Here is a 25,257-nt window from a genome sequence, read left to right on the forward strand (position 1 = left end):
TCTAAAAGTTGTGTATGAAAGGGAGAAGGGAAAGACCAGGATGGAGAAAGGCTGCCACCCTATACAAAACATCCTCCTGCAGAGTTCTCCTAGCCCCTTCCCTTGATACCCACAGTCCATCAGAGACAAGTATATAAAACTGCAGCTTGAAAATTACTAGTAAAACAAAAGAGGAAATTAACTGATGATTTTTAAAATGACTGGTTGAAAATACCCATGAAATGCCTACACCAGTGATAACTAACATCATCCCAAGCCACAGAATGGCACATATGGGTAAGTTCCTTTGAAGACTCCAGAGCAGACCCACTTGTGACCACTGGTCACAGAAACACCCCTGACTTTTCTGGGTGCCTGAGGAAAAGGACTGACTCACGCAAGCCCCAGTCCATCTCATTAGCAGCACTCCAGGCTGGCTGCAGCCGTCCTCCCTCCCACACTGGCACAGACACCCCTCTGAGTCACCCACCCGGTAGGGTAGCACAGTCAGCCTGGCTTCTCTGGTGCTGCCACACTGAGTCACTGATGGGTAGAAAGGTGGTGGGTTTGTAGCAATGCATAAATCAGTGTGTGAATGAGACCCTGTGATCTGTGTATGTAAGACTGCATACATCATCACTGTAGATGTGAGATTACATACTGTTTATGTGTAATTATAACATTAGTAGTAACATTAAAACTAGTAGATGGAATGGGCCATCAATGTCAGACTCACTACTTGAAGGATGGTCATGCCACACTACCTTGAATTCATCAAACAACTGCCCATTTCAGATCAGACTGACACGATCCTTGACAGGCCCTGTAAAATACTAAAGCCCTTTAACCACAAGGCTGGACGTACTGCATGGCATCCACTAGACAAGCAAAGCTTGTTCTGGTGTCATAACTGGAAGTAGAATACCACTTTACAATCAATTATTATCTGATTTATAACACATGATTTTGGAATGATTACAACATACTCCCAAAATTTTTCCCATACATTATTGATAAATATTTTGAACGCCAGCTCTATTTTACCATTGTTATGTTCTGGGATTACTGTTATTACTACGGTCTTAAACTAAGATAACAGCATACCAACAGGCCTATGTGGAATCTCAAATAAATCTAAAGGCCCTTCAAACTACAAGGTGCTGATCATAACAGCATCTATCCAAAAAAGAAAGTTGAAGTAATATATACATGAAATGGAGTAGAACACCAAGCAGTTCTAGGTATTACCCTACACCATTTGACACAGAACGCCTCTCAGGAAGCAACCCACCTTTTTCTCAGCTAGCTAGTGATTTGATTTTTTTTTTCCTTTCACATTCATTAAATAGCAAACAGGCTACGTCTGTTTTGAACTTACAGGAGCATAGTAGAAAGGCAAAGATTCCAGCAGATGCTTAATACTCTTACTTTTGAATGGAGCAATCCATTCATATAAAGGATCAAAGGAAAGAGAGCCAAAAGACACAAGATGGAGACAGCTCTAAATGTGGAAAATAAACCTATCCTCTGAAAGACAGACTCCTATTTTACTTTCAAATCTATCCAATACAAAAGGAAAACTACTACCATAGCATTTAAAACAGCTAAATTGTCTAAAAAAGACTTCACATAAAATAGAATGACTGTGGTGGATACGTAGCAAGCTTTGTTCCCACTGAGGCACAAACAGTTAAACTCTAGAGAGAGGAGACTTACTCATAATTCTTCTAGGGTATCAGTACAGATGCAAGCTGCAATAAAAGTTTAAACCTTCTTGAACAGGGAAAGGAGGCAAACCACCCAACATTTACCTCAAGTTAAGAGCACACACATCAGTATTTATTCTGTTGTAATTGAACACATTAAATTTACACAGCTTGCAACTTTTATAGTTACGCCTTTATGCTTTCATCCAACACCAACTGTAAATGTGAAGAACAAAGCAGGAATCAGGCTAGCACCTCATTACATTGTTGTAAACCTAGTTCACTGAATAGATGATAAACCATTTTTCTATTTGAGATAGAGACATTAACTTGAACATTTAAATTGTGTGTAATCAGCATTAAAAGTAATTTTAAACCCATTATGCATCCTTCTACCATAAGAATTCTTAGCAGCATCCATCACTCCCTCCAGCTCTAGACACCTAGATAACTTTGTTACCTATAATTTCAGTCAATTTAGCTCTACTCCAAAGTCATTCTAGCCCTTTCCTCCAGGAAGGGCTAATGTTTTTCTTTATTTTTTTGACAGGGAAAAAACATCATTCATAATGGCTTTCAATAACCTCTTCCTTACTAAGTTTCAGACCTTGTGCTGAACCTTCTTTTTCTATGATTTGCTTTGATACCACCTGCAAATACCACATCACACACAGGCAAGAACCAGATGGGATGCAGTATTCTGACACACTATAGCAAAATTTCAAAGAATTAAACTGCAACCACTGCATTTCCCTGCCCCCTTTCAATTTCTAGATTACTATCAAATGTAGATACAAAAAGTTCAATGTTAGTCTTTTTAATGAACAGAACCTAGGCCATTTTTATTTAAGAAACCACTTCAAAGAGACTATTTCAATGTAAAAACCCTTTAAAGAAAAAGAAGTGCTATATGATTTATAACATACCATGCATTCCCTAGTTTTGCAACTTTTGTAGGTGGGGGTGGTGTGGGTAGTGTAGTAGGCTCCGTGCTGCTAGTTACTGACCCATTATCTTTTGCTGCCAGGGCAATCATTTTCCTTTGCTTCTGAGAAAGCTTGATTCCATGAGATGCCATTCTGCTGTGAATTGATATTGCAAAGAGAGAAGATGTAAGATCAGTGTCTTTTGAGATGTCTCACCTTTAAGCTTGCAAATTAAACTCAGAAATACCTCTTTCCTAGACCAAAATACTTTGTTAAAAAAAAAAAAAAAAACAAACTTTTGAGTGCTAAAAGGGGAGTATAGGTGGAGAGAGGGTCTAGATGTCTGGTGAGCAAAAGAAGGATCAATGAATATCAAGAGTGACAGAAAGAAAAGCATCATTAAACTATTCTTCACCTAGACGTCTGCAAATGAAAACATGCAAGTCTCCAGAAGAGATGGACTACCACCAGATAAAGACTATTTTCTAGTTTTGTGACTTTTTAAAAAAGAGACTGTCAGAAGCTTAGAGCCCTTAAACCAAAAATATCCATGCATAAGAAATGTATACAACAGCATATAGTCATTTTTTTCTATTTGTAATAACTTGGTTTTTAAGTTATTTCTATTCTTCAGTCTTGGCTGTTTTGCTCACAGCTTCTGAATCTAGCCAGCAACCCTTTCACAGGCTCCAGGACTACTGTCCTAGCTCTCCTTTACACTTCAAAGGTCACGAAAGTCATCTCCCGTTCTGTTCCATATGTCACCAGTTAAGGAACAAAAGTTCTAATCCACTGTCTCCTGAAAAAATATGTTCATCAACCTGTGTATGTGAGATGCTTCTCCAAGCAAGACTCACCCTTGCTTCTGTCTGAGGAAGAATTGTCAATATCAACACATGGGTGCTGAGGATGGTCAGAGAATGTGAGACAAGGATCAATTCAGGATCAATTACAGTACTGGTCCACAAGTAATTTCCATGGTGCTAGGGACAATAATTAATTCTTTTTGGATGAAAATAGGAAAATTCAGCACAGCAGGCCACTGATTTAAGATACTAGTTTACTAGCTCTTTCTTCCACGTTTCAACAGCTAAGACATGCTTTTGCAGTAGTAGACCAAACAAGACTACAGTAAAATAAAGTGATAAACTTTGTATGCTCACAGAAAAACACCATAATGAACTGAAGTAAACAAAGCGTTCAAAAACAAACAGGACAACTTTTCTTCTGCTTTTTTTAAGTTCTGAAATGCCTGAACCACTAAGTAAATTCATAATAGCCTGGTTTATCACACTTTTCTTTTATAGATTTTGGTTTTTTACCAACCCTGAATTTGCCTTTGGCATGGTTCCACTTTTCTGCATACTTTCTTCAATTTCCATGATGGTTCTTAGATCCATAGCAGGAGGGCTGGCAGGGCTAAATGAAAAATAAAAAGTTACCTTACAAGGCACTCATTTTTACTTACATTCCACAGTTCCAGCCTTCACTGAAATCCTCTAAATCATATATAAGATTGGTAACCGGATGTATAATTTATGTCTGTTTCCTCAATTATGGCAAACCTCAAATAGAATGTTTCTGACAAAACTTTTATAAATATATACATATTTAAGAGCACACTATAAAAATACTTTCAAGACTCATTATACTATGAAACAAAAAGATGTGAACTATGATTACTTTAAAAAAATTAGATACCTAAATCCAGGATACTTATTTAGTAGTCAACTGCTGATGCTAGAGAGCTGGAGAGACACTGCTCACAGCTCTTTCATGAAGGCTGAATTAGATCTTTCTTTGAAGAACAGGATTAAAATTATTTCACATGGCAAACAGAACACTCTTTGCAAAGTTAGAGCTTTGTACAAACACCAGTCACATTCTCAAGATTTAGGAATCAGTTTCTTTTTTATAAAGTTCGAAACTTCCTAGTTTAAAACTAGTTTAAACTTCCTAGACCTAATTTTAAACTTCCACAGAAATCCAGACATTTACAAGCTTTACATTAAACTATAAATTAAAATCTGTGTAAAGGCATTTGTAAACCAAGCCGTGTTACAACTAGACTGCAGGACAAGCTTTGAATAAAATAAGAGCAGCACTCCCTCTCTCTCTCCCAGCATAAACCCAACAGCCATAGACTAACTAGTGAATTAACTAACCACTGGGAGGTCACACCAAACCCTGTTGTCACTGCTCCTCCACAGCAGTTGAATCAAATACACTATAGTATTAATCCTTTACACATTCCACACCACAGCATTGCCTGCTTTTTCTTGAAATCATACCACCAATACCAGGAAAAGTGAAGAAAGAGTACAAAGGAAACCCATTACAGGCACAGTGACATTACAACAAAGTCCTATGGTTTTATTTGTTCCTCTACCATGCAATTTAAAAAACGTTCAAAAAGAACTCTTAAGATAGTAGATGAAGGTGGAGCTTCTTACAACCAATCTAAAGACCAAAAAGTTGACTGTGGGATGGTTACCCTCTCTTCATAGAGGGTAAATACACAAATTCTTCCACAAATACATAGCAAGACAAAACATAGATGGACCCTGCTCACCAAACAATATACTCCAGAGCTACAACTTCTAATTTCTACAGCTGTATCACCTGTATTAACAAAGTGACAAACCAACAGAGCCTGGGAACACTGTAAAAAATCATCACTATATGACTCCCTAAATCCTTAAACTCTTCTCTGTTCAACCTTTATTGACAGCCATCAAAGACAGGACATCAGGCAAGACAGACCTTCAATCTATCACAGTACTGCTCCTTTTTCATATGCAGATACTGGTACAGATAAAAATTAATAATCATTCTTTTACCACTGTATCAGTTAAACCTGTGGTGCTGATTTTCAGAGTGTTTAAATCTAAAGGCATGCCTTAAAAATGTCAAAGTACAATGGTGCTTCTAATGGCTTCAAGCATGGTCTGATTCCATGAAAAACTGCCAAGTATTTTACAAAGCGTTAACCAAGCAGGCCTTTTAAGACAGATAATAGAAATCTAGACTGGTAGCACTTAAGAGCAAAAATATAATTTTAAAAAAAATATATATATGTATCTAGCAATTGCTTTTTCCAAAGAATAATTAAAAACTGTACCAGTTATTAAAACCACCAAAATTTTTAATTCACATGTTACGTAATGTATGATCATTTTGAAGAGCAGATAGCTTTTTTCAGTTTGAATAATGTTACCATTCTCTACCAAGTGTAGAGCAGTGATTGTAACTTAGGTAGGCACCACAACTATTACTGCACCTGAAACTGGTTGCTACCCAATTGGGAGAGCTTGCAGAGCTGGTTTTGGCACTGGGAATGGACTGTGGAGTAGATTGTGTCAATGCTGATGATCCCTTGTACAACTTCACCTCCTTGTTAGGTTGAGTGGGTTTCATACCCTGACTGCATGCTTTGTCCTTCATCTAAAAACAGACAGAAAAATGTTCAATAAATATTCTCACATTTTTCCATTTAGTAAACAGAGATGCTACACACAACCTTAATGTCATGTGTAAGTGAACAGATTTTAAAGGATACCTCAAAAATAGCAATAATGTAGTGAATGATGAGTCTGCTATTTGTACCTTTTTTTCTTTCCCACTTCACACCTCACTTTGAATCATTTAAGTACAAATATGTATCAGTTATGTCTCAGTTATCCTGGACCACACTTCTGTCCATCTACAGAGTCGAACAACAGCAGGACTACCCTGGATATTTTGGATTCTGTTGTTTGTTTTTTCAGCTTCTGAACTTCAGATTTACTTTGAATTTTAAATGAATTTACACAATTGCTCTTTTCGTTTGAAATTCTCTGAGCACTACAACATATAAAAATTTTTATTATGGTACCACACGAATAAATTACCCTTAGAGATTTAATAAGAAATACTAATTTTTATTTGCTTTATCAGACAACAGTAACTATTTAAAGTCGTTTACCCCATTTTAAGGACAACAGCTTCTCAGAAACACTCCAAAATATAAACTCTGTTTTTGATGGACTAGATAAATGCAAACAAGTAAACTGCTAGGAACAAAGAAATCCAACCTCAGTCCTCTCTGGATGAAATCCTTTTGTGAAGTCAGGGGACTGCAAGTCTCTGGGGCTACCTACCCCTGCATAACTACCTTCAGAGTCAGATGTTGAGTGTTCGGGAAGTGACTCTACAGAGTTAGTTTTATCCAGCTTTACTGAGCCTAAGAAATAAGAAAAGAGAGTAGAATTATTAAATCATGAGAGCCAGACTAAACAACACTTAAAAACCCCAAAAGTTATCCACTCCTTATGATGAATGCAAAATAACCGGAAGTTTACCTAGTCCAGTACACTAGAGTGTAGTAAGTATAAACAAAGTTAAGACTATCTTAATCAGAGTAACTCTGTTTTCTGCCTGTCTCACAGTTTTAGGAAGTAACACTGGCACTTTTCTGTTGAAAATGAAGGCTTCTACCATCTTTTCAATAAACAACGACTAATTTATTTTTTATATTCCAGAAAAAAAGAAAAAAAACACACACACATTAGCAGAAATGTTTCACTTATTAAAACCACATGGGAAAGTGACCATTAACTTTATTTGATAAAATACATACTTTTACAGAATGTGAACTTTGGACACAAGCTTAATATGACAACCATCCTTTCAAACAAAACTTAAGGATTCACCATTCAAATTCAGCTATGGTATTCACTAGAAAAAAAGGTACGTTCACTAGAATAGAAGTAATCTTTGCAAGATTTCATTACTGAAGTAATCACACTGCATTGCACATTTAACTTTATGTTCTGTTTTTATACCCAAAAGGAACCTCTTTCCCACTGACCTGCAGAAGCTGGACTCTGAATAATATCTGATAAATTATATCCTCCAGAGCTGTCAGACCGTTTTCGTGGCTTCTTTTTTGCCTTAGTTTTTGCTCTTTTGAAAAGGGCTTCCCTATTAAAAAAAACAGACAAACAACAACAACAAAAAAAAAAAAACAACCAAAAAACCAAAACCTTAAGTTGGATTAAAGCCAAATAATTCATGCCTCTGAAGTATTAGGGTCAGTGTCAAGACTTTCCGTCAGGAGCGGTTACACTTTAAGCAGCAATATCTGATCCCACTAGCTGCCACTAACTGCTTGTTCCTGCTCTGCTTATTCACTGGCACAACTATTTAGTATTCGATTTGGAGGGGAAAAAAAAATTCAGGAGGAAGAGAAAAAATCCTTTCCAATCTAGACCTAGTCTCTGGTCTAGTATGCTGCACAAGGACTTCTGTTCAGACAGTGAAAGATACAGAAGCTCCACAGACTGGCACTGCCACCTAGGTCAGACTAAACCTGCTACACATTGCAGCCAACTGACATAACATCCAAGGCTCCACTTTCTTTCTCCTTGGTTTCTCCTAAATTAGTGAAGTTCAATAAACTCCACAGTTGGTTTCATTTTTCCCCAACACAAATTTTGCCACCAAGATAATACTACTTCTACAATAAAGCAGGTATACAGTCACATAACCAAAATGTCTCATGTTCCTATATATGATATTAGGAAGCGTGGAATCAAATAAAAGGCATCTTTCATTTTAGCAAAACTATGAAAAATTCAGAATTCTATGAATCACAGCTACAGTAACCTTATTTCAAAAAGCTTCTTTGAGAAGCACTTATTCATTCCTGCATCACTACCATAACCTTACAATCCTTGTTGGTTTTGTTTTTTTTTTTAATCCTGGATTGCTCTATTCCCTAAAGGCTATCATTCTAGCCTTTAAAAACACTGAAAGGCTTGAAGTCTAATACAAAGTAGCTTCTCAGTTCCCTTGACCTGCTAGTCCTTATCTGTTCTAGTTCACTTTGCATAACTTTTCTTGACACAAGTGGTCAGAACCATACACAATACCCCAAGTGAGGTCTCATCTGCACAGTGACATCATATTTCACTATTTGGAATCATGTTACCAAGTCATCCTATCAAGTTAACTTTTCATAGTTCTGATGTCATAGTCAATTTCTCCTGTTTAAAAACTGTACCAAAGAAAAGCAGTTTTAGTTTTATTATTTGCTCGTCAGAGAAAAGCAGCATATTAAATTAGTCTGGTAAGACTTACTGATTCTATTGCTCTTTCTTCTATGTCTTCAAAAAAAAATCTTCACAGACAGAATACCAGAAGTCCACAAAAACAGAGGCCAAACCACCTGATCTGCAGTTGTTTGGATCATATTTTCTAACATTTCTTAAACACAGGTCACTAGTTCTGTTATTCTACAGCCAGCGAGTAGCCACTTTAAACAGACAGATTAAAAACTCACGCTACAACACTTCATATTTCACATAACAGTTCTGATAATATTAAGAAGTGTAGATTATCCAGACAGATCTGTATTACATTAAAGTCTGGGGTTTTTTTTTTCTCTTTTGATTTCTCCTAATCCAGTGAAGCTCAATGAACCCTAGAGTTTGTCTCATACATACAGATACTCTCACCACATGCACAACTCCTAAACATTACTGTGAATGCTTGTTCTGTTACCTTTACTCACATGCTACTTATAAATCAAAAAAAGTGCTCCACTGCAGTTCTGTAGCATTTTAAAATACTTAAGGAAACTGAGAACAGTCTTTGAAACCCTCTTTTCTCCTATTTCTTAATATTTCAATTCTGAACCCAAAGGGAGTCAAGCACCATCCAAAGGGGGAAAAATACCATATACAGCTCACCTAGTCAAAAGTGTTGATGAAAAATACTTACTGAGAATTTTGTTCTGCATTCATTTCTTCCCTTAAGAAGACAAAGTTCTCTCCATCTTCAGGCTCAAAACAACTTATGTCAGGTCCATCTGGATATGGAGTAATTACTCTCCTGACCATAGCTGGAATCTGTAGTTGTAAAAGCTGTTATACTAAGTTTCTCTCAAGTTGTATGCTAGCAAATATATGATATCTTTTAAATTACAGTTTTGGTCCTTTTACAACACTTTTACAGATCAAGTAATTAATTTTTTAACCAGCTTATAAACTTAAGTTACACCTTTAAGCAAAACAAACAATTATTTTAAAGTGACAGATTCAATGCATGTTGTAGCTACCTGTAACTTGTGACAAAAAAATGCTTCAAGGTTTTGCAAACATTCACCTTTTACAGTTAAAGAATAGTGGATTATAATTTGCCTTGGTTTTCCCCTTTGCACTAAAGTTCAGCTTTAACATTATTTTTCTTACAGATTTTAAGACCTATATGATCACCCTGAATGTTACACTGGTGAAGTCTAAATTGCTTTCTTCTCCTTGCTTCTAAGTAACACATGCTCTTTTCCATAGGCTTTGCTTATGCTTTATCATGCAACAACTGTTAATTACAGGACATTAATAAGTTTAATGTGTATAATTAATTAAAGGACACAATACTGTTGCAGCAGTGGCTGGTGAATAATGAAATATGAGATCCATGAGAGTGATAACAGCAGCAGCTAACCTTAGCTTTTGAGTCAGATGTTCCACATTCAGCCTGCCATCTACAGACCCTGAAGAAACGTATTTATTACTCATCTGTTCTCATTTTAAACCTAATCAGCTTACACTTACGTTGTACAACTTACCATTTTCCTGTAATAAACAGAAAGATCCTTTACAACTTCATCACTTAAGACATCCAGAGTCCTAAAAAAAAAAAATCAATACAAATTTATCGTACCATCTTAACAAAAAAAAAAAAAATCAGATTAATTAAAAATTCAAATGAATATTTTAGATGCATTATTACCTATTCACGGTGGTCACAGAGTCAGAAGGAAGAAAATTAACACAAAATATAAACTAGCCAATGCCCTTATAAGGCAGGATTAAACCCACAACCCTTCCAGGTAGCCTATCCTTAAGGCCACAGCCAATATAGACCTATACAGTTAAGTTACCATGAACTGGTCATTACTTTACTTATTTTGGCATACTTTCAAATATTATTGACATGTATGTAATACTCCAAGTCTACGCAAATTCTTCTACAAAATTCAGCCACAACATCCCTTGACATTTATGCCAAAAAAAGTAATACTACAGTAACAAACTTTACTCAGAACTGTCTTGCCCACATGAGCAGCTCTTCTTGTGCAAAGCTGTCATGACTACGTTCTCTATCAGGTGTCTCAGATTAAAAGTCTTGCTACCCAGTAGTCAGACTTCCACTAATAAGAATGTTGCACATCTTCTCCAGGTTTAAGATTAAACAAATCTGAATTCACAATAATACTTAAGACAATGTTATTAGATTTCTACTCTTCTCTCCAAAATCAAAGGTTAAAATGTTTATGCTTTATGAAGATGTGGAGAGAAAAACTGGTAATAAGAATAAATTCCTGTATCTGCTACAAGAACAGTTGTGTGACATAGCAATGCAGTGCTGGCATTCTGAAACGGTTCAGATCTCCAAGAACTTCTATAGGTAAAAGCAAGCACGACAAAAAGGCTAGGAGTGGACAGAGCGAATCAGTAATAGAGACATGGGTTTTTTGGTTGATTGGGGTTTTTTGTTTGGTGGGGGAGGTTAAATCTTTGCTATTCAGTCAGTGCTGATAAGGCTTGCTCTGAGAAGCTGATAACTCTGGAAGCAACTTGAAGGCCTGTCCAAAAGCACCAAGAAAAAGGAACGCCAGAGTCCACCTTCCAATTCTTAGAATCCTAGCTGAATCACTGTGGAACGCAAGGGCAATTAATTAATTTGTTCAGCCCTCACTGAAGCCAGTTAAAGCAAAGAAACTATCAGAAGGCAGGCCCACTCTCTTTGGATAATGCACCAGCTGTAATAAACCTACTTAAAGTAAATTCACTTTACATAGTAACTATCACGTTAAAAAAACCCAAGCATACCAACCAACAAACCAGACAACAGAAAAAACACAGTAACTTTTATGCATCTTCAAAATCAGCTGAAAAAACCTGAACAAGATTAGGCCTAATGTCAAAGCCTACTGAAGTCAAAAGAGGTTTTGTGACATAGGGTTTCATACTATAGAACTGGTACAATATGTACAGATATATAGCTAGTTTCTCTCTCCCTCTCTGGCAAAAATGAGCCTCCCTTTAAACTAGTTGCATCCAATTGTATTTTAACATTTAACTACTCTTATTAGTTCTTCCAATCCTTTTGACTTTTCGGGATGTCTGAATTTAACAGCTAGTACATTAATACATTTGCATTCCTCCTTACCTTGCTTCAAGCAAAGCTGCCATATTGAGACCTATGAACTGCAAGCAAGACAGTTTTAACTGTTCAGCATTATACATGGCTGAGAATTCCAACAGCTCGGCAGCATTCTTTAAAGTAACTGCAAAGAAACACAACAAACCGAATTGGATAATGTGCTACAATATCACGCAGCAGTTTTTAAGACTTGTTGCACAGTGTGATCTAGTTGCTGAAAAATATCATATATGTCTCCATTCCTAGAAAAAATGCTAATGCTCAAATTGCCATAAACTACAACAAGTTCCACATAACTTTGTAGGAGCTTGAATGCAATGGTTGCTTCACAAAAATAAAAGGGCCCTACCTACAATCAGTTTCAATATATTGAAACTCATCAGTCCACAACAAAGGGGAAAATGAAAGTTAAAAATAGGAAGTTTCATATACAGCACAAACAGTTCTTAGAGGTCCAAATATTCCTTTAGCAGCGAGAAAGGAGAAAAAGAGAGGTGAAGGGGTAGGGGGAAGAGAGATTTTAAGAACGTAAGTCACTAAGAAATGCCAAGCAAAAATTGTATGCTGACTTCTTCTATCAAGCTAAGCAACTACACCTAAGTGTTTGAGAAAAGACAGATCTTCACAGCCATACAGAAACAACATTGTGTCAAACAAACAACAGAAGAACTAGAAGAACTAAATACAAATATAGAAATAGAAATAGAATTCGTTTTATCATGTTGTAAAGACAAGAAGTTTGAATTCAATGAAATTAAGGTTTTGTAAAAGTTTGGTTTATTTGTTGCAGTGGTTTAGGGGTGGGGGTTTTTTTTGCTTTTGCTTTTTAAATTTTTTTTTTCTTCTATAAAAGAGCTTGAGATGAAGACAACAATGCATAAGGAATGGAAGATTATGCTAACCTAGAGTATCACCCAGACTAAAGAAGCAATTGTTAACAGCTATGCAATGAACAGAAAAAGGTAATCACAGCAAAGGAATACACACAAATAATTCTGTGCTGAAACAGGCAAGAACACTAATCCTTTCTAAAGAAAGGATTTTTTTATTCTCTAACCCTTTATAATACAAGTGGAAGAACTCACGTCTTTCTGCAATGGCTACTTCACAGAATTCTTTGAGTCTGGATATAAGAAGTTGGTCTGCTACCACAAGAACATTACATATGAATTCCACATTTTGAGAATCTGAAAAACAAAGCATCATGTAAACACTGCGGGCAAGTCAAAAGCAACTATAACACATAGAGCTTCAATGAGATATTACCAAAGGACAAATGTAATGGCTTTGCAAATTTTGATGGGATTTTCACAGCAGAAAGCTGCAGCTTGGCAAACTAAAGAAAAGGTACAAAAAAGGCCAGGGTACAGCTATCACCTCAAAATCTAAAGCAAGACTCCCAAAAATGTAGACTTTCTGCATAAAACTTCAACACAAACATATTAAGTATTGAATTTCTATCTTTAAAATATAAAAATTGTAGGAGCTGCAGCTGCGTTGAAAATGTATCAACGGCACCTTTTATTGCAAGAGCTTCATCTGTGTACAGGTAATCTACAATTATCTGTAGTATGTCAGAATGGATTGGCATTTCCAGAGCTGAACAACAGGAAGCCTAAAATGCAAAAGGATTAAAAAAACAAAAAACAAACAAACAAAATTAGTAAAAGAAGGTGACTACTTGGAATAAAATACAAAATTAAAACAGCAATTATAGGAGATTGCAAATGACTCAGACTTAGGGTCACATTGTCAAAGTTAAACAATTAAGCACTTGCACAAAATCTGTTAAAGTTCTTCAATTAAGAATTGATTGTAGTGATTAAAATCTGCTCAAACTTCTGAATAAATATCCATGAAACAGCTCAGTGATTCATCAGTTTGAGCATCTCCTCTAACAATCCTCTTTGGGCAAAGTAATATAGTCAAAGTTGTCTAAAAGTGGAACTAATAGGAATCCCCTATGCAAGTACTGAACTGCTTTTCTTTCAAGGTAAAAGATCCAGTGAAATCACAAGTTCCCATGCAAGAATAAAATGAAATTAGCCACTACATCCCTCAGAAAACAAGCTCCTCAGCAAACCCTCCATTTGAAGAACCATCTTAACCATTAACACAAAGCTTTTGTATGAGCAAGTTAGCCATTAAATCATGTAATTGTCATCATTCAAGTTTATGCAACATCATTTCTTAACAACTTTGGTTTATTTCAAGTGGTACTGAAGCAAAGCTTTATACTAGAAAATTTTTCTTGCTTTAGAACATGCTATTGGTATTGACACAATTCCCATCTGAAAGTTAAAAACCTATTACAGACATTAAGATTGCTATACAACATCTAGAGCACATTACCCACAAAACACTTATGAATTTAGTATGATTTAGATTTACTTACGAAATAATAGATAACTTACGAACTACTTATGAACTGATATAAAACTCAATTATACAAATGGACATTTGACACTTTAAAAAAACCCCAACAATAAATCAAGCACTTGTCTCACAGCATTTCAGATATGTTTCCTCAGGGACAACTGAGGAAAAAGCAGTACAGTAACAAAGGACAGGTCAAGTTCTGTTAAGCAGCAAGAAAACTGCCAGTACTTTGCCAGGTTCTTAGATTTACACATTGCTAAAAAGCTGTGAAAGCTGAGAAAACTCTTGAACACTGCTTCAGCTTTCAGCCTCTGAAAAATGCTTCTCCATTTACATCTTTCCTCTCTTTCAACAAGCATTATCAATAGTATTCAGGTACTTTAACAGAGGCATTTAGTGAAATTACAATGTCCAGGAACAATCAGGGCATTGAACACACAGCTAGCAAACGGGAACCAAGACAAATAAAAGATCTATACCTTTTGAATCAGCAGCTGATGATTAAGTGGAATAGACCCCGATAAACTCTATTTCATTAACAGTAAAAGTCAACTAGAGATTTCCACACATTGACTCTCAATTCTGCTATATCTTTCATGCAGTATATATGAAAAGCTATTCCATACTGCATACTATTTAAATTTTAAAACCTTTTACAGAAAGAAAATGAAAATTCATCCAAAGCAGTATCCCACAGGAACAGTCCAGCAGCTTTTATAAATCCATGAACTGACTCAAAATAAACCTCTAAAACAAAAGTAATACATTTCCTTTGATATACATTATTATATTTATTACTCTCATTTAATACACAGTCTCAATAGTACAAATATAGAGTAGCCATGGAGGGTTTTGTTTCTTGCAAACAGGATCCAAGACTCCATCCAGCCTTTCCTCTTCCTCAGTATTTAGGATATGTTATTCCAGGAAAAACTGAAAAGCTGTCACTCATTTGATGCAACAAAACACACCACTACACATGGTTATTGGCAAGCTTACCTCAATCCATGAGCTGCTTAACATGCTGTGAAAATAATCTGTAAAGAAAGGCATTTCAGTTCAAAACGCAATAAAATTTCAGTTAAAAAAAGACAACACTACTTATATTTTATATATATATATAAAAATACACACACATACCAAGTCTTGCACAAAGTACACATTTATGACACGGGAATTCCTTTCCATCTAAAGATTTCAGGGTCACATCGCAGAGGTACGAACTAGAAGATATTTAATAGGATCAGAACTGTGACTATTCTGAAGAGCTACAAGTTGTAAACTCTACAAATAAATGCTTACTTTGGCAAGTTAGGATTTATCCTTTAAAATAAAATACACATGAACTTTAATAATATCATATAATATGAACCCAGAAGTACAGGCATGATAGTTTCAAGAGAGAAACTTTTCATCCAAATTTGAACTCTCAAAATTCCATCTGAAGTATTTCCTTCAAAACACAGTCAATTACTGTTTCAAAATTGCTATGACCAAATAAGTTAATTATGGCTAATTTTAGCCAATCTTAAATGGTCTACGTCATTAGTTATTTCTTTTCTATTAGTAGCTTTTATAAGCTTTGGCAAGGCATTTTAAGAATGAATTGATCCAAATTCTGTGAAAAAGCTATTTCTATACGATGTAGCTTTTACTATGTAAGAAGACTATTCAAGCCTTTGGGTATAAATAACCCAATCACCCAATGGAATTAAAAACCCAAACATCATTTTGATAAAAGCATAAGGAATTTTTCTATTGAAAGATATTCCAGAGATTTTCTTAATTACAAAAAAAATTATAGTTTTGCTTATTTTGAATCCACGTTGTCTTATTGACACAGCAAGTACATTTGCAAAAGTCAAACTGCTTTAGACTGGATTACCCACATTTCTCCTGGCATTATTATTCTATGACACAATTCATCCGCAGAACACATTAACATACAGCAAAAAGAAGCAAAAATATACCATACGTAATCTATCCCAGATTACTAACTCATAGATCAGTTTATGCACATCTACAGAGAACTTCCAAACATGAGTTACTGTGAAAGAGACAAGTGTACACCAGAAGCTAAAATACAACTGATCAACCTTAGCCTACACTCAACAGATAAAGAGATGACATAAAAGGAAGACAGTGGGGGTAAGGGAAGCTTGATATATAAGGTTTACCATTTCTTCTGATTTAACTTTGGTTTGTTCCCATTCTTCTTGTTGACAACATTAATTTTTCCATTTTCTAACCTGACTCCATCCAACCTGCAAATCATTAACATAAGTAGTAAGTAACACAATTAGCATACAGTTCAAACCATTAAGAACAGTTTCACAAAGCAATGCACTTCAGTGGGCTCATATTGTGAACATGAAAAAGGATCAAAATCATTCATCACAGAAAACTAGAAAGGGCCAGTTGTTACTTGAAAGTCTTTGCTGCAGATGTAAAATCTAACTGACATTATGTCCACATCTTAGCTGTCTCATTTATTATCTTAGATGAAAGCTATACTGCTATAGTTAAGGCCAAAGTTCAACACCACTGGGTCAAAAATCTAGGAGTTACATATACCGCTACCACTCAGTTATCTGAGCAAAGACAGTGGTTTGGAAGAGATGCATACTTCAGCACCGGGTTCTTTAGCACCCCAATTCATCAAGAAGGCTTTTGAATGGGATAGTAAAGACACAGGAGTGCTGGTGGTGGATTACAAGGCAACACACTTTCAAAGAGAAAGTGCCTTAACATGGAAATTTTAGTCGGAAATTCAGTTTTAGTAGCAGCTTCACATATTTGCTGATTAATTATAGTGTTTGCAAAAAATACAGTGAAGAAAACTGCCCTGCAAAAGCTCATTCCCTCCTTTGAAAGGAAAAGGGAAATGCAAGGAAAAAAAAATCAAACAACTGAGTAATACAGGTCTACAGAGACATTTGGTCTCAATTCCATCAGTTTCACCATGTAACATTAAAAATGCATCAGTTAAACAAGAATTTAGCTTTGCTTTCTGTTGTATGATAAATACGTTCACTGTCTACGTAAAAAATAGAAGAATTTCTATGCTGTGGTCTGTAGTCATCAATCCAAAACTCAATTAGACCAGCTGTCTGTAACAAAGCAATACTGATCTTTTTTAGCAGTCATTCTGGTGAATCAGATAATTTGCATTAGATGTCAAGTCTCATAGAGATCATGCCTTAACAGATAAACAGGACAGATGATTTAAATACAGATGTCCAAGAAGTTCTAGGACACAATAAGGGCCAACAGCACATTTCCATCATATAGAAGCCTATTGAAAAAGTATGCTTTAAGTACATAACCATACATTGAAAGTCTGCTTCTGACGTTATTTGAAAAGGTTAGACATGCCTTCTCTTAGTGATGAGCATCAGAAAAAACTGATGTTGATTTAAAGAGATGACACAGTGTGTGCTGTAAATGTTTATACTTATGAACAATAAAACAAACAGAAAAAGGCAAATGTACTAACCTAGTACCAAATGTACTAGCCTTCTACTTCAATAACAACTAAAGTTAGATCAGCTTACATAAAAACACTCCATGAAGATCTTGCCAAGATATAAACGCACTTTCTTTCACCTACCTTCCACTTAAATTGCTGAGTCCAAACTTCTTTGCAGCGCTTTGCAACATTTTTATGAGATTAGCTTCTTCACCGACAACTTTGCCTTTTTTAGATTTGCTCTTCTGTTTTTCATTTATAACTTGCACTTGATTATTTCTATAAATCTCAAATGCAGACTTTCCATTAACATTTTCATCAAAACTCATTTTGCTCAGGTTAGAAATTAAAGTATCTTGATATTCTTCTGATCTTCCTTTATACAGGTTTTTTGGTTTATAACCATGAGTCAAAAGATCGCAAGTATCAGTGTACATGAACTGCAGGAGGTATGCAAACAGATCTGGATGAACTTTTTCTATTACATAAATATCACATCCAACAGCATCTTCATCTTTACGGTAGACGTCTGGAGTGTCTAGCTGGTTGTCACTGGAAACAAAGAGCTTCTTGAAGAAGTCAGAGCGTACTGCCAAGATATATTTGTGCACGGGGTAAGTTCTAGTGCCAATCTGAAAAGTCACATCATGGATGCTGTCCATTTCATCTGTTTCATCTAACAGTTTGCCAAAATCCTCGCCAAAACTTGATAATGACACACTTGGAATTTCATAGAGACTAGAACAAAATGAAATTCATCAAAAACCCCACTATTTACAAGTTCCATAAAATTTTACATAGCATGTTTAATGAAGAGGGTGAGGTTGTTTCTACTGGGTTTGTTTGGGTTATTTCTTACACTGCTGGACTCCTCCATAATTTCTGACCTATTTTTTATAGCAAGAATGAATAATGTGGTATTAAGGCAATTAAACCACATATGTAAGATATGTCTAGCTTCAGAATATCAAATATAGTATTTTGTCTTTCTAATGTAGCCAGTAAATTTGTATTATCAGAACTACTTTATCTGCAATCTTATTTTTCCAACAAGAAAACACAGAAATATTTACTGTATTTCATATTACAATTCAAGGCAATATGAAAAAAAGCTAATATTTACTTATTTATCAGATATATTGGGAACTATTATGAAAGCACAAGAACATGGTTCAGTATTCTATTTACTCATTTTACTTGAAAAATTTTTTCCAAACAAATAAAGATCCCTTTTTCACTTTTATTTAAAAGCTGACTGTTGGTGATTACTGAAGGGGTGAATTTCTACAGTATCTAAATTAGTATTTATTCAGAGCTCAGACTGTGCCAAGAAATACATCACAAATGCTTGCCTTCAACACTTTAGATAAAACATCAACACTATCTATACTAATCATGCAAATATATAAGCTGACATCTTTGTGTAACTTTAACACAGTTGTTTACTAATAAGTGTTATCCTCTAGCAGTATGAATAACAGTATTTACCGTGACTTCTGTATGAGCCAAAAAATGGTTTTGAAAAGCAGAATGATTTCATTGCAATCACACACACAAAAAAAGAGAAAAATTACAGCTGTTGATATTTTAAATATACCTTGTTTTAGGATCTGACTGTAAAACAGCAAAATTGCAACCGTTAGGATCAGTGGCAATACTAACAGCTCGGTGGACAAAAGTAAGCTTCTGAAGTCGAATTCTTTCATACACACTGTTTGTATCATGTTCACAAGACATATCACATGAAGAATTCTGAAGGCTCGATACAAACTCTGCTAAAAAAAAAAAAAGATTGAAAAAAACCTACAGAAAGGTCTTGTTAATTAAAATGCAACTATTGTGACAAAAAGGCAGGATATATGACTGCTATAAGTCAATCGATGAAGTCACTGAATAAGGCTGAATTATGCTGAAGATTTCAGCTTGCTTAACTGAAATGCAGGAAGATGTTTTAAGTATAAGACTTTACATTAAATATAGGAGAGTTTTTATCCACAACTTCTTGTGGAAGTGTTTTACCACTTCTTCATATAAAAGAAAACCACTCCATATAACAGTCAATGCAACTTCTTGTGGAATGAAACAACACACGGCTTTCTTTTCATGTCATATCAGTTACAGTACATATAATACAACTGCCTTCAGACATCATATTATCTCTGTTTAAATTGTACCCAAACTAACATAATACTGTTGAAAAAAATATGATATTCTCTGAATGCTGGATTATTTTTCAAGAACTGGATAACTAAAAACATGCCCACCATTCACCACATTCATTAAAATACCTTCAAAAAACCAGCAGCTCTCATTCATTACAAATCAGTGAATTGAACTAGACATACAACTAGCCAACAAGTCTGCATTCTGAAGTTTACTCAAAGATACTAAAACTACAAAAAGAACAGCAATAAGCATAAGAGAGTGCCTACAGACACATACCAGGACAGAGTGAAAAGGAGATGTCTTTGGTGCCTCTGTAACGAGGAAACTATGTGACATGTAGAATAAAAGAAAGCAGCAATAGAGTAAAACTAGTATGCAAGTCTGAGCACAGAGGAAAGATTTCTGCTGTGAAAGAATGCAAAAATGGCCTGATAAAACTAAATATAGAAGCTCAGTGTCAAAGGACGTGGAACTGCAACATAAAGCTATAAGTTCAAATACATCCCAGGTCGGAAGTAAATCTATTTTTATCCACAGTTTTAAGACCCCTACGTGAACAGAGCTGACAGTTTCAATTAAAACCTTGTCCTGTAGTAGACAGGTATCTTCCTCGCAGAAAAACAATCCATGAGGACCTACTCTCAGCAATATGAGCCAAGCTAATAAGGTGGAAATTGCTCTGCACCCTGAAATTATCTCTGCCCAGATAAGAGTCTGGGAAACATGATAAGGTTACACAGATTTAGCAGTGCAAGCAAGTACATGCTCCTTCTCTTGTTCAATGCCAGTCTCTTAGGACTGGTCATCCAATACGTGTGATGAGATCATTACACTGGACCCTTGTGCTACTATTACTCTTCAGAAGTACTTTTCTTCCTAGAAATCTCCACCTGAAGGTTAACTGAAGTCTGCAAAGTAAGTAAATCTTAGTATTACTGAGGAAAGAGAACAGTAGTGGTCAATGCTACCAACCATCAGCTACAACTCACCACATAATACTGTTAGAGACTGTACAGGATCAATTAAACTTTTATATTGATTTGAAGTGCTTAAAAACATTAAGAAACCACAGCTAACCTTTCTTTTCTGAGATTTTTTTCCCTTCTTCCAGCCACTTCCCTGTAAAGGCTTCACCATCCTGTGTGACAAACATTATTTCATTCCCATTTAAAGCAACATCAGACATGAAGACTTGCCGGCCATACACCCAACGACACTGCTTCATGGAGTTGTTAGATGATTTCCAGCAAAACACCTATAATATCATTTTTTTCAGAGAAAGGGGAAATATCTTTGTATCATTTAAAAGCAGTTACATATTACACATTGATTTTTTCAAACACAAGCAAGAACATACCACCTCAAAGTTGCATATAAAAGAAGAAACACATTCTTCAAAACTGTATCCTGAAGTGTTATGAGCATCTATTACAAAGAACCCACAAGTAAAAAGGGGAAAATCTATTATGATATCAAGATCCATTTACCCATGAAGGGCATTTGAAAAGCTTCTCTGAATATTCAAATGTCTTCACATCAGTCATCTATAAAACAGTTTTTACTGACATTTCAAGAACAGCAAAAGGTGTTGTCAAGTCAAGAAACAAGTTTAATCTAGTTCTTAATTTACAAGTATGTCCAACTGGTTTGCTTATAAATCAGGCAAAATTCAAAGCTAGAACACCAAAAAAATTAATCAATTTCCTGTTAATTGTTTGACAAAAATCTCAAGTTTTTCTGTACCAGCCAAGGTTTTGGAATGGAGATCATGACCAAACACAAACTTCAAAACATTCAACAGAAACGGGAAGAACTGTATGCGCAGCAGGACCCCAACAAGGTATACTGTAGGTGTCTGAAAGAAGAGAGCAGGAAGCAACAATCCCACACAAGGTAAAGCCCAGATGTGGCATTAGTGGCATTAAAGTCGGGCTTTCATCTTCTCACATTGAAGGGCCAGCACAGGTCTATTAACACCTACAGAAGGGGGCAAAATAATATGAGCAACCTATTACCTTTCCCCTCTCTTGAGCACTACAGAAGCACAGAATGGTTGAGGCTGGAAGGGACCTGTGGAGGTTATCTAGTCCAACCTCCCCCTCAAGCAGGGCCACCCAGAGCCATTTGCCCAGGACTGTGTGGCCAGACAGCTTTTAAGTGTCTCAGAGGATGGAGACTCAACAACTTCCACAAGCAACCTGTGCCAATGCTCAATCACCCTTACAGTTCCTGATACTCAGAGCCTCCTGTTTCAGTTTGTGCCCACTGCCTCTGGTTCTGTCCCTGGGCACCACCGAAAAGAGCCTGGCTCCATGTTTACATCTTCCCTTCATTGGTAAGATCCCCCTTGAGCCTTCTCTTTTCTAGGCTAAACAGTACTCTCTTAAAGAGAGTACAATCAAGCCAGACCAGGAAGCACCGATTCAGGAAGCAAAAGTACTAAGATCCCACCCCTCTCCTTACTCAATAATTTATAATACCTAAAAGTACTAAAGATCCTGGCATTTGTCAAGTCAGTATTCAGCATGGAAAGATATGAAATGTAGGCTGACATCGTTCCACCGATGCAGGAAGACAAAGCAGTTTCTTACTGCTAAAGCAGTGTCCCAAAGATGTTGAAAGGGCACTATCAACACTACAGATGTCAGAGACTAAACCTCACGTGAACAAATACTGAACTGGAAGTTTATAAACTCTGAGACAACTAATGATCTAAGAAACAGATAAGATCATTCCAAAATATAATTCAGTCAAAGGCAAGGAAAGATGAAAGAAAATTAAATACCCACACTGCTCCCTATTTTGATATACAAGCTCAGGTTTTAACACTCTTTAAGGCAGCACTTCTGTAACAAGACCTTTTTGTACACACCACTAGATGGCACTGAAGGTTCAGATCTCACAGTAAGCAGATCCAGAAAAAACTGAGGTTTTGAACGGTCCTATAAACTGTTACTCTATGAAAGAATGAGGGAAGAAAACAATAAATCCACCACAGTATTCCAGTTCTAGGACAACAGTGCGTATATACTTAACTATAAATACTAAACCATTCACCAGGTTTAGCTGCAACTTTTCAACAATAAAAGGGACATCTCTACAGAACAGCTGCTTTTGAGCAAAGGCTCTAAAACTTCAAGTACAGAGACTGGAGGGTGTACAGGTGATGTGAGAGACTGCAATGTCCTATGACTGTCTCAAAGCTTGCTTGTGTCTGTGCAAACCTCCAAGAGAAGCTGCTGCAGCCTGTGAATTGGCCTGGAGGATGTTGCCCAGAGAAGTGGGAGTGTATTGAAGGATGCACCCCCCCCTTCTTTGCGGTTGCATTGTCCGGACTCTTTAGACAAGCCTCAGAGGAGCAGACGTGTACTGAGCTGGCTCCATCCTGTAACCATCTGTGGCTCTATTGTGTAGGCCAGACCCCATGCATGCATTGATAATGAACTGACAAGCGGCAAACATTCCTGCCCTGAAGCCAGATGCAACAAAACCTGTGGGACCAGAGAAAAAAAACTAAAGGCGAGCAGATTATGCTAATCAGCAGACAGATGAACTTAAAAAGACAGCAGAAAATTTTGCTCAGTGTGCATGTACCATCAAAGCCAGATCCGTGTGCACCCATCACCGAAGAACTGAAGACTGAGGACCAACAGGACGCTGCTGGATCCATGATGGTGACTATTCTTGCAGCCCTGTCCCACATCCTTGCTTTATTTCTGTCTTTTCCTTCCATTCTGTCCTATCACCACCCCTCTTCACCTTTTTAATAATAAAAATCTGGTTTGGGTGTATGGCATTTGACTTTGTTTGTCTTAATCTCGCTCTTGGGATCATATCAAAAATTCCCCCGATATTGGATTGGGACAGGTGACTGGATATGTGGGATGAGAGATGAAAAAAAAACCCAAACAAAACAAAACAAAAAAACACAGGAAAAAACGACCACATACCCGTAAAAACAAAGGCATTTACACCTTCACTGAAAAGCCATTATATGTTCACAGATTTAAAACTAAACTCCTATACATTGCTTTGGTAGTGTTTCCATAGCCCTTTTTCAAAAAAAAAAAAACAAAACACTAGTAGCTTTACCAGACTTAATTGGGTATTTTCTATGATTCTGTTCTGTCATGTTTAAAGTTTGATTAATCAGTATGAAGCCTGCTATATAGTTATGATTTCTAGGAACACAACTTACTTTTCCGGCTTCATCCAGCGCTAGAATGCAAATCTTCTGACCCCCATTTTCTTTAAGATGCTGTGTATCTACCTTATATTCCAAATATCCCCCATTAACAAGAACTTTTTTAAGGTTCAGCTGTCTGGAAGAACACAAAAGGTTAAATTAGTATTTCTTTATTGTGTACTTACGTTGCTTCTATGACAGTTACCTGTTTCATTTAGAGAAGTAGGAAAAAAACTCTAATTGTGGTAGTGACACTGAAAAATTACTTAAGTTTAGTTTCTCCCTACTGGTATTACCACTGCAACTGCTAATAAAATACTATTAGTAGACTGTAATTTTTGCTTTGCTTTTAATAAAATAAGTCACATCATATCTACAGGTTCTTCACAAAATCCCAGAAAGTAAAAAACAGTATATGATTTAGCTTTGATCTTCAGCATTACAAAAATTTTAGTTGTATAATTTTCATTTCTCTGTTTCTATTAAAAGACCTATGCTATACCAGTAGGGCATTTCTCAGGTTTTTGGTGGGTTTTGTTTCTCTACCTGATCAAAAACACACATGTTATCTGGTTTTGGTTTCTTAGTATAAGAGTACAGTACATAGTATTAGGTTTCTGCAAGTGGCAGCACCTTAACTTACAACCATGGAGAAAAAGAAGTATAAAATAATGACTAAGTTACAATATGTCAATAAATACTGTTAGAATTTAGCTAACTGGGAGTTAGCTGGGCAAAAATGCTAATAATCTCTTCTAATCTGTTACTGTAAACCAAGAGAATGGGATCAAATAATTTCCTAAATTTATGAGTGATGGGCCCAGTTTCTTCAACAGGTTTTATATCCAGGTTTTAGCATATGGACCAGATAATGTCACAAGGTCCCCACTGCAACTTAAATTACACTTTGTAACATAATATATCCACACATTAATTATGAAACTCAGACTCCAACTTACTAATTCAAAATCATAACAACATAACAAAATAGAATAGCACCTTCAACTTCAAACACATCTTCAACACCTCTACCAAGATGCATTTATACAAATTCAGGATAGCAGAGGAAGAAAAAAAAAATACCACTTTCAATATTTTTAAAGCTGTGGCACAATGTATTTCCTCCTAGTATGTTTCGGTAAACAGCAAGTGGCACCTTAGCCTCATTTAATAACAAAAACAAACAAACAAGATAGCCTCCGTTCATATCAAAGAATTGTAAATGAAGAAAACTCA

The 25,257-nt window shown here is 36.0% G+C and overlaps 1 protein-coding gene across 3 annotated transcripts in view; it reads right to left on the bottom strand.

Moving 5' to 3' along the window:
* The window catches only part of IBTK (inhibitor of Bruton tyrosine kinase), a 60,850-nt gene that overhangs the window by 15,804 nt on the left and 19,789 nt on the right, over positions 1-25,257 (bottom strand). The window contains exons 9-25 of one of the 3 annotated variants that reach the window (XM_074895961.1): positions 24,034-24,157; positions 20,913-21,090; positions 19,267-19,444; positions 17,811-18,407; positions 16,378-16,464; positions 15,341-15,423; positions 15,200-15,237; positions 13,340-13,436; positions 12,907-13,008; positions 11,828-11,945; positions 10,221-10,281; positions 9,374-9,501; positions 7,461-7,573; positions 6,685-6,833; positions 5,892-6,055; positions 3,938-4,030; positions 2,612-2,764 (exon numbers count right to left, since the gene is read on the bottom strand). In XM_074895961.1, coding sequence (XP_074752062.1) covers positions 2,612-2,764; positions 3,938-4,030; positions 5,892-6,055; positions 6,685-6,833; positions 7,461-7,573; positions 9,374-9,501; positions 10,221-10,281; positions 11,828-11,945; positions 12,907-13,008; positions 13,340-13,436; positions 15,200-15,237; positions 15,341-15,423; positions 16,378-16,464; positions 17,811-18,407; positions 19,267-19,444; positions 20,913-21,090; positions 24,034-24,157 — 2,463 coding nt within the window. Of the gene's footprint in view, positions 1-2,611; positions 2,768-3,937; positions 4,031-5,891; positions 6,056-6,684; positions 6,834-7,460; positions 7,574-9,373; positions 9,502-10,220; positions 10,282-11,827; positions 11,946-12,906; positions 13,009-13,339; positions 13,437-15,199; positions 15,238-15,340; positions 15,424-16,377; positions 16,465-17,810; positions 18,408-19,266; positions 19,445-20,912; positions 21,091-24,033; positions 24,158-25,257 lie in introns of all 3 variants that reach the window. The other 2 variants (XM_074895959.1, XM_074895960.1) reach the window with 2 other exon arrangements.

This window comes from Athene noctua, chromosome 1, assembly GCF_965140245.1.
Source record: "Athene noctua chromosome 1, bAthNoc1.hap1.1, whole genome shotgun sequence".
In the NCBI taxonomy this organism is placed as follows: Eukaryota; Metazoa; Chordata; class Aves; order Strigiformes; family Strigidae; genus Athene; species Athene noctua.